Source organism: Montipora foliosa, chromosome 2, assembly GCF_036669935.1.
Source record: "Montipora foliosa isolate CH-2021 chromosome 2, ASM3666993v2, whole genome shotgun sequence".
NCBI lineage: Eukaryota > Metazoa > Cnidaria > Anthozoa > Scleractinia > Acroporidae > Montipora > Montipora foliosa.
In genome coordinates this window covers 8,439,474-8,452,910 of record NC_090870.1, presented here as the reverse complement: position 1 = coordinate 8,452,910, position 13,437 = coordinate 8,439,474, and the positions used below count along the sequence as shown (strand labels likewise).

General features: G+C 40.7%; 2 protein-coding genes across 2 annotated transcripts in view; one reads left to right on the top strand and one right to left on the bottom strand.

Moving 5' to 3' along the window:
- The window catches only part of LOC137992325 (uncharacterized), a 32,295-nt gene extending 25,493 nt beyond the window's left edge, over positions 1–6,802 (top strand). The window contains exons 12-15 of the mRNA XM_068837605.1: positions 334–476; positions 619–737; positions 3,053–3,174; positions 4,683–6,802. Coding sequence (XP_068693706.1) covers positions 334–476; positions 619–737; positions 3,053–3,174; positions 4,683–5,079 — 781 coding nt within the window. The 3' untranslated portion in view covers positions 5,080–6,802. The remainder of the gene's footprint in view (positions 1–333; positions 477–618; positions 738–3,052; positions 3,175–4,682) is intronic.
- Positions 6,803–10,576: 3,774 nt separating this feature from the next.
- Positions 10,577–11,776, bottom strand: LOC137991141 (pyroglutamylated RF-amide peptide receptor-like). Its single transcript, XM_068836257.1, has one exon. The coding sequence runs from the start codon at positions 11,774–11,776 to the stop codon at positions 10,577–10,579; it is 1,200 nt and encodes a 399-aa protein (XP_068692358.1).
- Positions 11,777–13,437: the final 1,661 nt, after the last annotated feature.

Below are 13,437 nucleotides of genomic sequence, written 5' to 3'. Positions count from 1 at the left end.
AAGCACGTCAGCACTTGAGGATAAATTTTTATTTTCTCTCCTAAAATGGAGTGCCGTTCCGACTGGTGTCATCTTTGAGGAATTACCACACCCTTGTCATATTAAAAAAGTTGAAATAGTCACGAAGCGATTAAAATAATGCAAATTTATATTTTGAGATGACGTTCTCGTTGCCGTCGCCGTTGTCGTTGCTTAAGCTCCCTAATATACGTCTGTTTGCACGGGGCTTTTAAGTCCCTATTGTTCAAGCAAGAACTTGGGTGTTGCTGGTTTTTTTAAATTTCCCTTTTCCTCTTTTTGCGGTTTCTTAACCAAATGTATTATTTTTCGAAGACTTGTGTGTTATCTGGTAGACAAGAAATGGCTAACAGACAAAGGAGAAGCAGTGGCGGTTCTGAAATCACTGAAAAGGGAGAACAAAGCTGCTTTAAAAGCAGCTTCTGCTAAACCAGGCTGCAGTCACTGGGGAGATAATGGTAAGAACATGTATCTTACATGGTGTTTAAATGGAGTGAGGATGAGAAAAGTCCTTAAAGGGGAATCATTTTAGAACCTTACTGTATAGACCACTTTCATAACGGCGACCTCCTTTACATTTTTTTTCCGTATTATTCGCAGCTGATTCCGAGAGCTCTTGTTCCAAGGTATCACAAGACAGTTGTTACTTGCACAAGTTCGTTTTATCCTTGATCAACTGTGTTGACAATCCAATGTGGTTATTCCACGTGCTGCAAGAGGTATGTTACGCATGAATGAGCCTTTAATTAGGAGATCCCCATGTTGTTGTTCAAACCGCCTGCACAGGAGCAGCCAAGGGTATTTTAAGCTTTTAAGCTGTCTATCTGGAAGAGACTCAAAGAAGACCAGCAATAAACTAAGAAACGCAATTTTCTTGGTGAGCTACAAACATCACGGAACAATGGCTTAATGAATAATTAACAATTATTCCATGATCGCGCGTTGGATATGAGACGGTAAATAACCAAACCCCGAATATCCTTTGCTATTCATCTCCGAGCAACTCGAGCGGAATTTGCGCCCGAAAATGTTGTAATCGTTTCAGGAATAAATGAGTTAAAATAACGTTTTTCTGCTACATTATCTCACGGTTTCAGTATATACTACATTTTAAAAAGTCGTATGAACTTACTCACGCATTTCGTGATTTATGGCCACTCGTGATGTTTTGAAAGTTCTCAAGTTGACCTCTTTAGGTTGTACGTTTTGTGCTCCCATTTCAGACCACTTGATGTTACTCTAGAGAACAGTTTCTTTCCAGAGGCGAAAACCCGAGTAGGAAACTGCTGGGGCAATAACCCATTCTTTCGTGTGTTTGGCAACAGACACCAGTGGTGAATTCGAGGATTGCTACTCCCCATCATTAGCTCCGTAAAAGCGGCGAAATACGAGATACAAAATCCCTCAACTTGTCGCGCAACATTGTTTCGTTGCAAGTTTTGGTCGATGTTTCGCGTTTTTCACATTGCATGATCAACTTGACCCGCAACAAAAACATTTGTTGCGGGTTAAAGAAATGCAGGGCGCTGATTGGTTGATTTGCTAGTACACGAGCACATTTGTTGCGTGACAAGTTGTGAGCTAGATGAAAAACGAGCAACAAAGCCAAAATTTGTTGCTCAAAGTAGACTCGTGCTCTACTTTTCGCAACAACTTTTTTCAACCCGTAACAAATGTTTTTGTTGCGCGGCAAGTTGATCATGCAAGGTGAAAAACGAGAAACATCGACCCAAACTTGCAACGAAACAATGTTGCGCGCCAAGTTGAGGAGCCTTAAGCACTTCAGTTTTTCGAACTAACCCTCTAAGGCAATCAGCAAGAACTTTTCTTTTTAATGGCATTTCGGAGCAGCTGGAAATCTTAAAACTCGGAAACCTTTTCGAATCAAGGGTCGTCTTTGAATTGCCAGATTCTTTTGGAATGAAAGTTCAACGAATGGCATACATTTTAGAGAAAAAGTTACAAAATGAATGGTTTTCACAGCAACGTGAACAAACACTAGCGAATCTTTCACTAGCAACTTATTCGTTTCCTTTTTTTTTTTTTTTTGAAAAGGCTTGACACGTTCTCTAACGTGTTCATCTATTTTATTTTGGCTAAAAATGTGCCTGCATGCAAGTGATATTAGAGAGTTTCAGAAACGACGGAGGCTACGGCAACGAAAACGTCACTTCAAACTGTAACTTCGCGCTATCGTTGGAATCTTGTGATTATTACATCTTGTTGACCTGAAACGATGTGCGCGAAGAATACGCTCTACTGACGCGAGAAATTTTAAAATACAAATAGAGGATGAAAGATTCACTTATGGATGTTCGCGTTGTCGTCGAAAACCTCAAATTTGGTTATTTCTCGTTTATAATTTTTTGTTTCTGTTTTTTTATTCCGGGAAGTACAGCTCGAAATGTACTAAAATGCTTGCCACACGTGCAGCACGGCGATTTTTCGTCTTTAAGTCACGGCTACATGAGCGATTTTTTGCTGGCACTAGTGATAAGATTTTTTTCAAACTTTGTCGCGTCGCCAGCGCGAGATGAAAATCACACGTGTAGCCACCCTTGAACTGGCGACGCGACAGGTGAAAAAATCGCAAGAAAAAAGTCGCCAGAGTTGAAACTTTCGCGACAAAATCGCAGAGATAGTTGCCAGTATGGCCACCCGGCAACTTTTTGTCCGCGCTTGCAACGCGAGTAAAGAGTATCTAGCCAATGAAATTAAAGGAGGAGTGTATGTTTATAGTGCCCAGATCTCTTGAAGTATGCGATTCGCGCGGCCTTCAACTTGTCGCCAACATTTGTCTTAAGTGTTATCTCCCTGGCGCGCAGGCGACGCGACAAAAATCGCTCGTGTAGCCGCGTCTTTAAACCAATAATCGTTCTTTGTGGCGATGTCTTTGATGTAGCCGTTCGTATCTTAAACCCCCTAGTAGCTTGTAAGAGAGAGATTTGCGTCTAAAAAGCACCCCCGTAAGTCAAGTTCGTGGCTATAATGATGCCTAACGGGCTAACTAGTAGTTTTATTATTTTTTTTTTAGTTAGGAGAGGAACTATCTACCGACACACCGCGTGGTAGCCCCACCTCAAGACAGAAAAAACAAAACACTCAGATAAATCAAGCCTGTCAGAGTTACCCTCCAGTGAAGCTTCTACTGCAGAAGTAAGTCAAAATACTTATTTTCATTTCATCTTGTCTGTGTTTTCAACGCTTATCTCTTACGACACTACCATTAATATTGGCCGTATTTATACTAGAGTACTTTTTATACGTCTGGTATTAAATGCCGGAAATGACGCCGACGCAGGAAACGTCAAGAGAATGCGGAAACGTCTAAAGTTCAAGCAAAGACAACGGCAACGTCAACAATAGCGTCACTCCAAAATATAACTTAGCACTATCGCTAATATTTCGCGACTATTCCGTCTTGTTCACCGTGTACAATACGGGCGACCTATCCTGTAACTGGATGGGGGCGAACAATTTTTAAGTAAAATTAGAAATTAATGGTTCATTGTTTTTTGCTCGCTTTGTCGTCAAAACGTAAAATTTGATGATTTCACGTTGTTACTTTAAGGAGCACGGCAGAGAAATGCACGGAAATTCGTGCCGCACGTGCAGCACAAGTATTTTTCCTTTTTTTAACCAATGACCTTCTTGATTTGTGGTTGTGTTGATGCCGTAGCTGTCGTCTCAGATAGGACGCTCTCAACAGTTAAACGTTGCGTATAGACCTCTTTTGGAACAAATACGGCCATTTTTGGCGGAACGATGCTGAATGATTGCGGGCTTTTCAACACCTAACGGAAACATTCGAAAGTTATTTAAGTGATCTCTTCAAACCGTTCATCATGTTGCGCAGATACGGTTGGCGAAAAAATGACAAGAATGAACGAGCGTGTATTTGGAAGAGACGCCACCCTTGCGCATTGACTCTTCCCACATTAGGTATATATATATATATATATATACCGTAGAATGAAGAAATGAAACCCATCCTGTAAATCAACTGATTAATTATGTCGAATGAAAAACATGAAGAATTGCCCTGAGCGGGATTTGAACCCACGTCCCCCTGAACACCGGTAGGGTGTAATGACCACTACACTATCAGGACAACCACGCTGGCAACGCAGCTATCGAGATAGTGAATTGGCCTAACGTGAGTATCCCGGGATTCTATCACGGGTGAGATGGGAAAGCCTAAACCCCTTCATAGCTTTAAACCTAAGGATCGACTAACGATTCACAGGCAAACACCAACTTAGGCATCAGCTAATCAGAGGGATCAAGTTAATGATGCAGGCTTATTTATATAGACCGTAGAATGAAGAAATGAAACCCATCCTGTAAATCAACTGATTAATTATGTCGAATGAAAAACATGAAGAATTGCCCTGAGCGGTATTTGAACCCACGTCCCCCTACAATCTAAATTTAGCCTGTGGTCATGATGCATGCGCGACTTTTTATGGAAGATACATGATTGATTATCATTGGCTGCGCGACCAACGAGACCAAAATAACTTTCACAGCATGGTGCGAACCTTAAAATAGATTGGAAAAAAAACTATTCTCTACTTTCTCAAATCCACTCATTGTTTTCGATTTATCTGTCATCCTCTCTTGTTGGCAGTTATTTAATTTTCCGCCCTGTCGGTTTATTCCAGGAACTTGGATGCGTTCTCAAAACTTCTCCTTGGTCCCAAATTGTCGACTTTGGTCAAAGATGTTAGACTTAAATACGGACGCCCACTGAGTCCGTCATCTTTTGTCTCCGAATTTGCCCAAAGCAAGCTAATGAACACACGACTTCAAGAAGTGTTAGTCGTCGCCAAGAGAGCGTTCACTATCTCGGACGCGAGCGGAGCCACCTTTAAGAGCTTAACAGAGGAATTGGTGGCAGAGCAGCCTCTTCTTAAAACGCTGCTGGATCGCGTTTTAAATGACGAGAAGCTGAGTTCGTCATTCGAACGCGAATTACTGTTCCCTCGTGGTTCAATTTTGCCCACATTGTTCGCTCAAGGATTGTTGCCCGTGTTTCTAGATGAAACCGAGTACTTTTAGTACTGGATGGAGTGGAAAACTGAAGATGCCATTAATTATTGACCAGCTGCTACAAACGTTCTTAAAGGCCCATTTTAAACGGTTTCAATTTTTTGCTTTAACTTGCATTGAACAAAGTTGAACGGATGTTGGGCAGATCTTGAAGCAAAAACAAAAGTTGTGTGGAGGCCGTTCAATTGGTTTCAACATCGCGCCAACAATATTGAGCCAACACTTTGATTACGAGGAACTAGTAACAAGAAACCAGACTCTCCTGTCCAGATTTACGGCCAGATGTGAGCACAAGTGTGTTCTGCGATTGTTGAACGAACTGTTCTAATGGCTTCACCTCCATCCAACATTTTCCATAACAAACGAAATGTTGAATCCATCATAGTTGATAGAGGGGAATCCATGTTGAATGAAAGTTTAAGTCAGTTTACATTTGACTCAACACGCTTTCAACAAGTTTTCAACATTTTTTACCCTTTAAACAATGTTGAAATGCAAGTTGAAGCAAATGTTGAAAGCGTTTAAATGGGCCTTAAGTCTACGTTAGTTTAATGGTTTAGTTGGGTTCTTTTTGGACAAGTGTTGGACGTTTTCTCTGAGATTTAAAAACACCTCAAACAATCAAGGCATCATCGAATGATAGTCGTAAAAAGAAAATATGAAGACACAAGAGGGTCAAGTAGGGGCGTTGGGAGGGATTTGTGAGTTTCGCAAATGTTGGTTCTTTATGATCTTTTAAATCTAAAGTCAGTTCGGTTGACGCCCGGCGCACGTCACGAACTCATAGACGTTATAGACGTCGCGAGCGACAGGGTCCAGGGTCCAGAGTCTTATTGAATTGCATTATGGGACTGTTTTGACCCGAGCAACTGTGTATGTCGTATATTCTATTACGATGACAATTAATTTCGGGTTAAATCTTCATAACTTTCGTTGTCAGAGCAGCGCATGTACCACGATGTCACTGACCTTTCGTTTTTCGGACAATTTTGCACCTTGGCAAGCCAGCCATCGTTTTAAAATTGCCATTGTCAAGAGTTTTCTCTTGCCATTGTACAATACTCTGGTGATTTAGAAAGCTCAGCTCTTGGTATATTCCTGTTTTGCTACTTCATTTATTGCTCCGCGCACGCAATGATGAAAATGAGTCCCCCAAAACAGTCTCACAATGTAATTCAACAACGCACCCGCGCAACCTCGAAGTGTCCAAGAGAAGAGAGATTTGGCATAGCGCCTCAAACAAAACGACGTTTTGAAATTCATGTTTTCCAGAGCGCCTAACGCCTCTGTGGATTCGTGAAAGATTCTTCCGTTTCTATTTTTCATCTAAAAATAATTAATCCAAGAGTCGGAACGGGCGACTTTCTTCCTTGCCGAAGCCTGACAATTTGCCCTGCGTTTTATCAGAGCCCTGGAGGTGACAATTTTTTGTGCTACGCTTATTCGTTGAAGTTTTTCGCACAAGCCAATTTGCTCTAAAATCAATGCAACCGATAACCGTTCACCCCATTTTATTACCAGTCCCTTCTGTACACGAAAACCACGAAAACAAAATTGCACATGTGACAGTTTTCACTTGATTCGCCAGATGAAATCTGGCTCGATAGTCTTTTAGCAATTGCATTTGTGAAAATTGAGGAAACATGTTCGCAATCGCGCGAGCAAATAAAGAATCATAAAATGTTGTAACATTAAATTTTCTCGCGTCGAAAAATCTAAACAAAGCGTTTAGAAAAAGCATCGTCTTGGTAGTGGAATAGAATATTACATCACCAAATTGTTCTCTGCGCGTGCGCAGTTGCCCGTCTTGTTTTTATACTTCGAATCAGTTCCTCACAGACCGCCTTCTGTTTCGTTCGCACTGGTAGCCGGCCCACTTAAGAAGGGTAACGCATATTGTTTGATTGGCTACCTATACTTGAAATAGATGCACAATTTAGGGGACGACGCTCAATCTTTTGAAATTAAAAAAAAAAAGTCTTTCCCTCACAATCCAGTCACCCACGCACCTAAAAATGGCCAGCGCCTGTGTTACAACGTCTTTTGGAAGTTTTCCACGCCGGAGAGGACGGACAAAGAAGGCCTGGTGCATTTCGTCAATCCTTTAAAGCAAGAGAAACATCAGTTTTTTAAAGAGTAATTTAAAAATTTCTTTTGTAAAGCGCTTACTAAACCCGCTCTTTCTGTCCAAATTCGGCCCGCCAACTGTACAAGAATTTTAAGGATTTGATTTCAAAGATGTTTTCCTTTTATTTTTGGGGTATGTCTGCAAGTAGCTCAGTATAGCTAAGTACATTTGACCACGTTAAATAAAGGTCATGGTTATTAAGTATTTTCAAAACCTGGTCGCGCAAATTCCACACAGCAACTCGCGCAATAATCAACTCTGGACCGAAGTGGATATTTACCGCGCAAAATATCCACCACTAGCCACCGACACTGAGGTGAATAGTTGTTTTAGTAAATATATACTAAAACAGTTAGATAACGTAGCACAAAAAGATGATGTTAACCCATTTATGCCTGCAACGATGACAATATTTTCGGGCGCAATTCCAGTGCGAGTTTCTCGGAGGTAAATAGTTAACTACTATCCTCCGGAATCGCGCGGAATATCGCCTGATACTTAGCCGACGAGGCCGTAGGCCGAGTTGGCTAAAATCAGGCAATATTCCGCAAGATTGAGCAAGATAATTGTTTTATTATTCCACACATTGACGACAAAGCACAATTTTCTACGTTTGTTGGAAAAAAAGCCGGAAAAACTACTCTTTTTTCTTGGCGACACACAATCTTACGTATATCGCAGGATATCTGTCGGGTACGCACGACGAATATTGAGCGCGCTATGACCATATTTGGACATCGTCACAATGTGTTGAATAATAACAAAGGATATTCGGAGTTTAAGCAACCAATCAGAGCGCGCCTTCAACGCTATCCACTGTTTTAGTATATACTAACGAAATTTATTTAACTGTCAACTGTATTTATTGCTGGGATACTAATTGGGGACACCGCTGTACAGAAATCAAATCAACTCAAATCATTTCGTTGGTTGGTTTTTGAGGAGATGGTGAAAACCGAAGTACGCGGAGGAGAACTTCTCGGAGCAGAGTAGAGAACCAATAATGGATATGAGATGGTAAATAGCCAACAAGGCGCGTAGTGCCGAGTTGGCTATAAACAGTCTCATATTCAACAAGAATAATTGTTTAATTAAATTCCTTAAACTCCAAAGTTTGGAAGTAAGAAATACGAGCGAAAAAAGGGAAAAAATCCGAGGGAAATCGAAAGAACTTGATGAAGATGTGATGTGGTGAGACAAACGCAGGCTCATCACAAAAACATTTCTTGCCTTTTCGCGTACTTCTAAACGTCGGGATTGATCCAAACTTTCCACAAAAAGTTTTTCTTTTTCTCTGTATTCAGAGAGAAATTTCGCTTTCCGGCTTAGCAATGCTTAACACAATCAATTGCCATATAAGGTCAAACTAAGGTATATGAGCTGGTAACCCGAGATTGAGGAAACCAATCGGAGCACGAGAAATCCATTAACCGAGGTTGAAAATTTAATAATTCTGATTATCTAGCAGTGCAATGTAAATCCAAGTTTGCTGAACAACGCCCAATTATGTCCTCGTGACCTACGTTCTGTTAAGCTTTGTTCCAATCCACCGATCACTTGCTAAACTGCAAACCCTGAAACATAATTTCTCGATTTTGGTTTCCAGTCTCGCCCTGTGCCGCCTTTCCCTCTTGTCGGTGTTGTAAGACCTGCTGAACCCTTGAATTTTTGTTATTGAATGAATGTTTATTTGGCACAAAATTAATAGTGTTCCAAGGACAATCAATAGTGATGATAAAGTCATTAATCTAAAAAAGGGATGTATGTTACAATAATTGTGGCGAGGAGACCCCAAGAAACCACCGGGCTTATTGTTGGTTTTCACTCACGTGATCAACAGCCATGTTCTTCAACGAAAACAAAAGAAAACGCTTGCTTAATAATATAGATTTCGCCGGGGCTCCAACATGGCCGCCGTTTCTTTTTTTAGGGGCTCCAACATGGCGACCGTGACGTCATGTGAAAACCAAGAATAAGTTATGCTGCCAGGTACGTTGATATGATGTTTGATAAGCAGTTCATAAAGAAACAGGGACTGCGCAGTGGTGAGAGCACTCGCTTGCTACCAATGTGGCCCGGATTCGATTCCCAGACTCGGCGTCATGAGTGGGTTGAGTTTGTTGTTGGTTCACTATTCTGCCCTGAGAGGTTTTTTTTCTCCGGGTACTACGGTTTTCCCATCTTGTCAAAAACCAACATTTGATTTGATTTGCGTTAACCTGAGTTTATTTCAATTTACAGTGCCCCATGGCTGGAAGACTAGACACTTGAACTAGATGAAGTTCATTATTACGTACTATATCTCGTTGCGTTCTCCTAACGTCGAACGCAATTTCTAATCTTTGGTATGCTGTGCAAAGGATGAGCTTTAGTAAACTTTCGTTCTTCTGTTTTTCCAGTGCCATCTTGAATTACGTCATACGTGCATGCGCATCTCGGTTTTGACACGTCATAAGCGCAATTGTCGATCGCGCACCTCGTGATTGTGTGCACTAAAAAGCTTGTTTTTGGCAAGGGACATTTTTTAAGGAACAATGTATTTAAAGACATTTGGACTGCGGGAAGTTTTGAGATCTTCGCAGTTATGAACGCTACTTTAGTGTAGTGACGAAAAGGAAATTCAGGTTCGCCTTTCGTTACTGCTTAAGTAGCGTTCATAACTGCGATGATCTCAGCAAAATTTAACTTGGAAATTTGTTAGTAATAAGCTCTCAGACAATTTCAGCAAATTCCAGATTTTCACAAATTTAGTTCTTGTGACTTTTTGATGATTATAATTTTCTTTTCGGGTCGCGCTCTGGCTGCGCATGCGTATGATTTCTCTCTCTCGCGTAGAAGGCAGTTCAAGTGGGATTCGAACTCCGTATCACTCCATCAGAGGCAATCGCCATGACCACTAAACCACGTGACAGATTCATGTCGAAAAGACGTGACCAGAAACGAGTTTTTGTGTTTTCGTTTCACGCAATAATTCTCCCAGTATTGTTAAGAAAAAGTGTTAAATATAAATATTTTTAAATATCATCGCATAGACTTCCAAAATATCTATTTTCTGGTTTTGATTGGAATCAATGCCGTTAACAACAGTTTTAAATGTAAACAAATATCCACGATCGCACTGAACCCTATTGTTGTGTCACGGAATGTGGATTGTGGACTTCAGACTACCGAATTTGTAACTGGATATTGGCCAAGATATTGTAACATACAAAAAAAAAAACACTGAAATACAGTGAACTTAAAGTGCTAGTAAATTAGCTTTGAATTCACTGCAAATTGCTTTAAACTCAGCAAATGTTTTTCTTTGCAATCTGCGCACTGCACAGCAAGTTGAGCCATGCTCTCGGATAGCGGTTTTGCATTTATATCGCTGTTTCGTTACTGAGTTTCGTGAGGATTTTCTTTCGTTTTCGCAAGATCCGTAAGATCATTTGTTGATACTCTAACAGTCCTTGAGAAAATTTTCAGCTGTAGCACATTGTCTTGCCCTCTGTTGAAATGAGGTCTCCTTTCTTGTCGGTTGTAATTTCTTTGCAAGATTTTCCCTGGAAGGTCGCCCACAAAGTAGGCTACTGTCGACATTGGACCGCAAAACTTGAAGCAGGCGAGCTTCTTAACGGAATGAAAAGTAATTCGGTTTCTTGTGATGTAGATGATTGGAAATAGAAAACCTTTTAGGCGAAACACGAGATAGATAGTGAATATGACTTCTGGGGCAAAGGCAGGGCTCTCTGGACTGAATATGGTACAAGTAACGGCGACCAGAAATGGCGCTGTACAAACAATATACGTTCCAAGCAAGATCACCGCTGTCAGTTCAGCTGGTGAGGACTTCCTGCTCGCAAAATGCTTCGTTGAAAAGTGACGGCGTCGAATCTTTGGCTGCTGTTGCACGTCTACTCTCCGTCCTTGCCTTCTCGAGCTAAAAATACGGAACGAAACGTAAAAGATGCCGACGGAGGGAAGAATAACACAAGTTACTTTTACCAGAATGGAAAGAGCTTTGATTGAGGATCCTGCCTCGAGGAGCAATGGGAACTGTCCAAGTGATGAACTGCAGTTTTTCATTTCACCAGACTTTGTAAAGTTAAACCACGGAGCAGCTGCGAGTAAGGACTGCAGCCAAACAAAACTTACAAGAACAGCTACGCTACGTTTGGTTATTCTCCTAAAACGAGTATGCCGCAGGAGGTCCATGTGTCTGTCCAGCGCTAAGCAAGACATGCTTAAAAATGAAGCCACGAGGAAGGAGCTGTCGAAAAACGCATACATTGAGCAAAATATAGCACTCCCCTCCACGCGAAAAGAGTGCGTGAAATCAAACCGTGCAATATCTGACAAGGCAAGTAGTGTGTCTGTGAGGCAGTGGTTGACAACCAAACTGTTCGTCACCGTTCTCATTTTGTAGTTTCTGATGTAGAAAATAATGATAATCATATTTCCCAACAGCGTGAAGGCGATCACAGAAAAACTGGCGAGTGCTTTTCCAATATTGGGTTCTTGACTGGGATAATTTCTCGTGGCAATGAACGAGGCAGTGACGGGCAAATTCCTTGGTGAATGAAGAGGACTTGCCATTGAGTGGTTGCGTAATCGGTGTAGGCCTTAGCTGTGAATGAACACGACTTTTATGTCCTATCCGTTACGATGCACGAAGCTAAATGTTTTACGGAAGATGACTTCAAAAGCCTGAATTTTCCAGTTAACGAATCAATGGAAAGACTGAACCTCGACACGCTTTCAGGCAAATACAGATATTCTGAATATCATCAGTGACACCTATTTCTCTTTTATCAGTAAGGAAATTGCGACTGGAATGCGCACAACTTGTGGGCATCCCATGTGACATCCGCCTCGACAACCACAAGTTTTCAGTAAAAACCAAGACTTTATATATTTTTAGTATCTTATTATTAGAATTGAAAAATGTATGAAATAAGTTTGGATTGTGACTAGCTTTTTCAAATTCTAGCTTTAATAGTTATATCGCCCATTGTGATTTACTAAAGTTGATGTATGTACTTGTATATATGTTATCCTTCGCCAAAGGTGTCGAGTTAATCCACCGGCTTTCATTTCCCTTTGTTCATGGTTAATATATTTTACGTTGATGTTTCGGCGAAGAATGAACTTCCTAACCCTGATTTCTCGAAGAAATACAGCTCTTGCTATTTTGTCTGCGATCGGATTAGTTATGTGGTTTCCGGCCTGTTTGCATTAAGAGTGCTTTAGCAGATGGAACAGATGGCCTCGAGGAGCTGACAAAGGTATCGCCACTTTTGCCTGATCATTCAGTGATTGGCTGGTTTGGCATCTAATTGTCTTACTAACGAATAATATTTCCATTTGTGAACTACTGATATTTATTTTAATGTGTTTGAGATAACCTTTCTGATAATATTAGATATAAAGGCCAACAAAATCGTGACAGAACTTCAAATACAGTTGGGATTAAGAAAGGGAAGTTGACTCCTTGAACAATTCAATGACTAGACTTTCTTTTATTAGTATATGGAGTTAAATTATTCTACAATTCAATGTTTGGGACACAAAAATGCAGACTAGAAACCCATCTGATTCACATGATCCCCTTTTGTTGTATGATTTCTGTGGATCATATATGCAAGAAGTGCTGCTTGAGAATACCACACCTTACTCAACAGATAAGCTAAGTGATAATGACAATGGCGCACTTTACTCGCTATTAAATCTCCAAATTGTAAGGAAGAGTAATTAGTGAGCGACATCCCCAACACTGAAATTAAATGAAAGTAAAAACCGTATCCTGACTCTTGTGTTATGTCATCGACGCCATGTTTGTGCCAAAAAGCTAAAATAGAAATGTAATTAGGTTCTTTACTACCGAAAATTGTGGCGATTGCGAAACAAGGCATTAGATTTTTGTGCATTTGGCTGCCATAAGGATTGATTGACACCTTGTGAAAACTGAGGGAAAAGAAGGAAGAATACCGCTAAGATCTTGTTGAAAAACACTTTTAAAAAGCAAACCAGGAGTTTTAAGGGTGCTCCTCTATTTCATCGTTTTAAAAGGCGATTAAAAGAACACGCACTTCGTAACGTTCAAATGAAAACGAAGCAAAATAAGTAACGGTGTGCGCTGACTTTGAATTTGAAATTGGGTATAGAGTTCGGTGTTTGAAAATCTGCTTGGCCTCAATTAAGACCGGAAGACAGAGGCTAAAATGTCCTCAGGGGTGTGATAAAAAAGGCGGCCAACA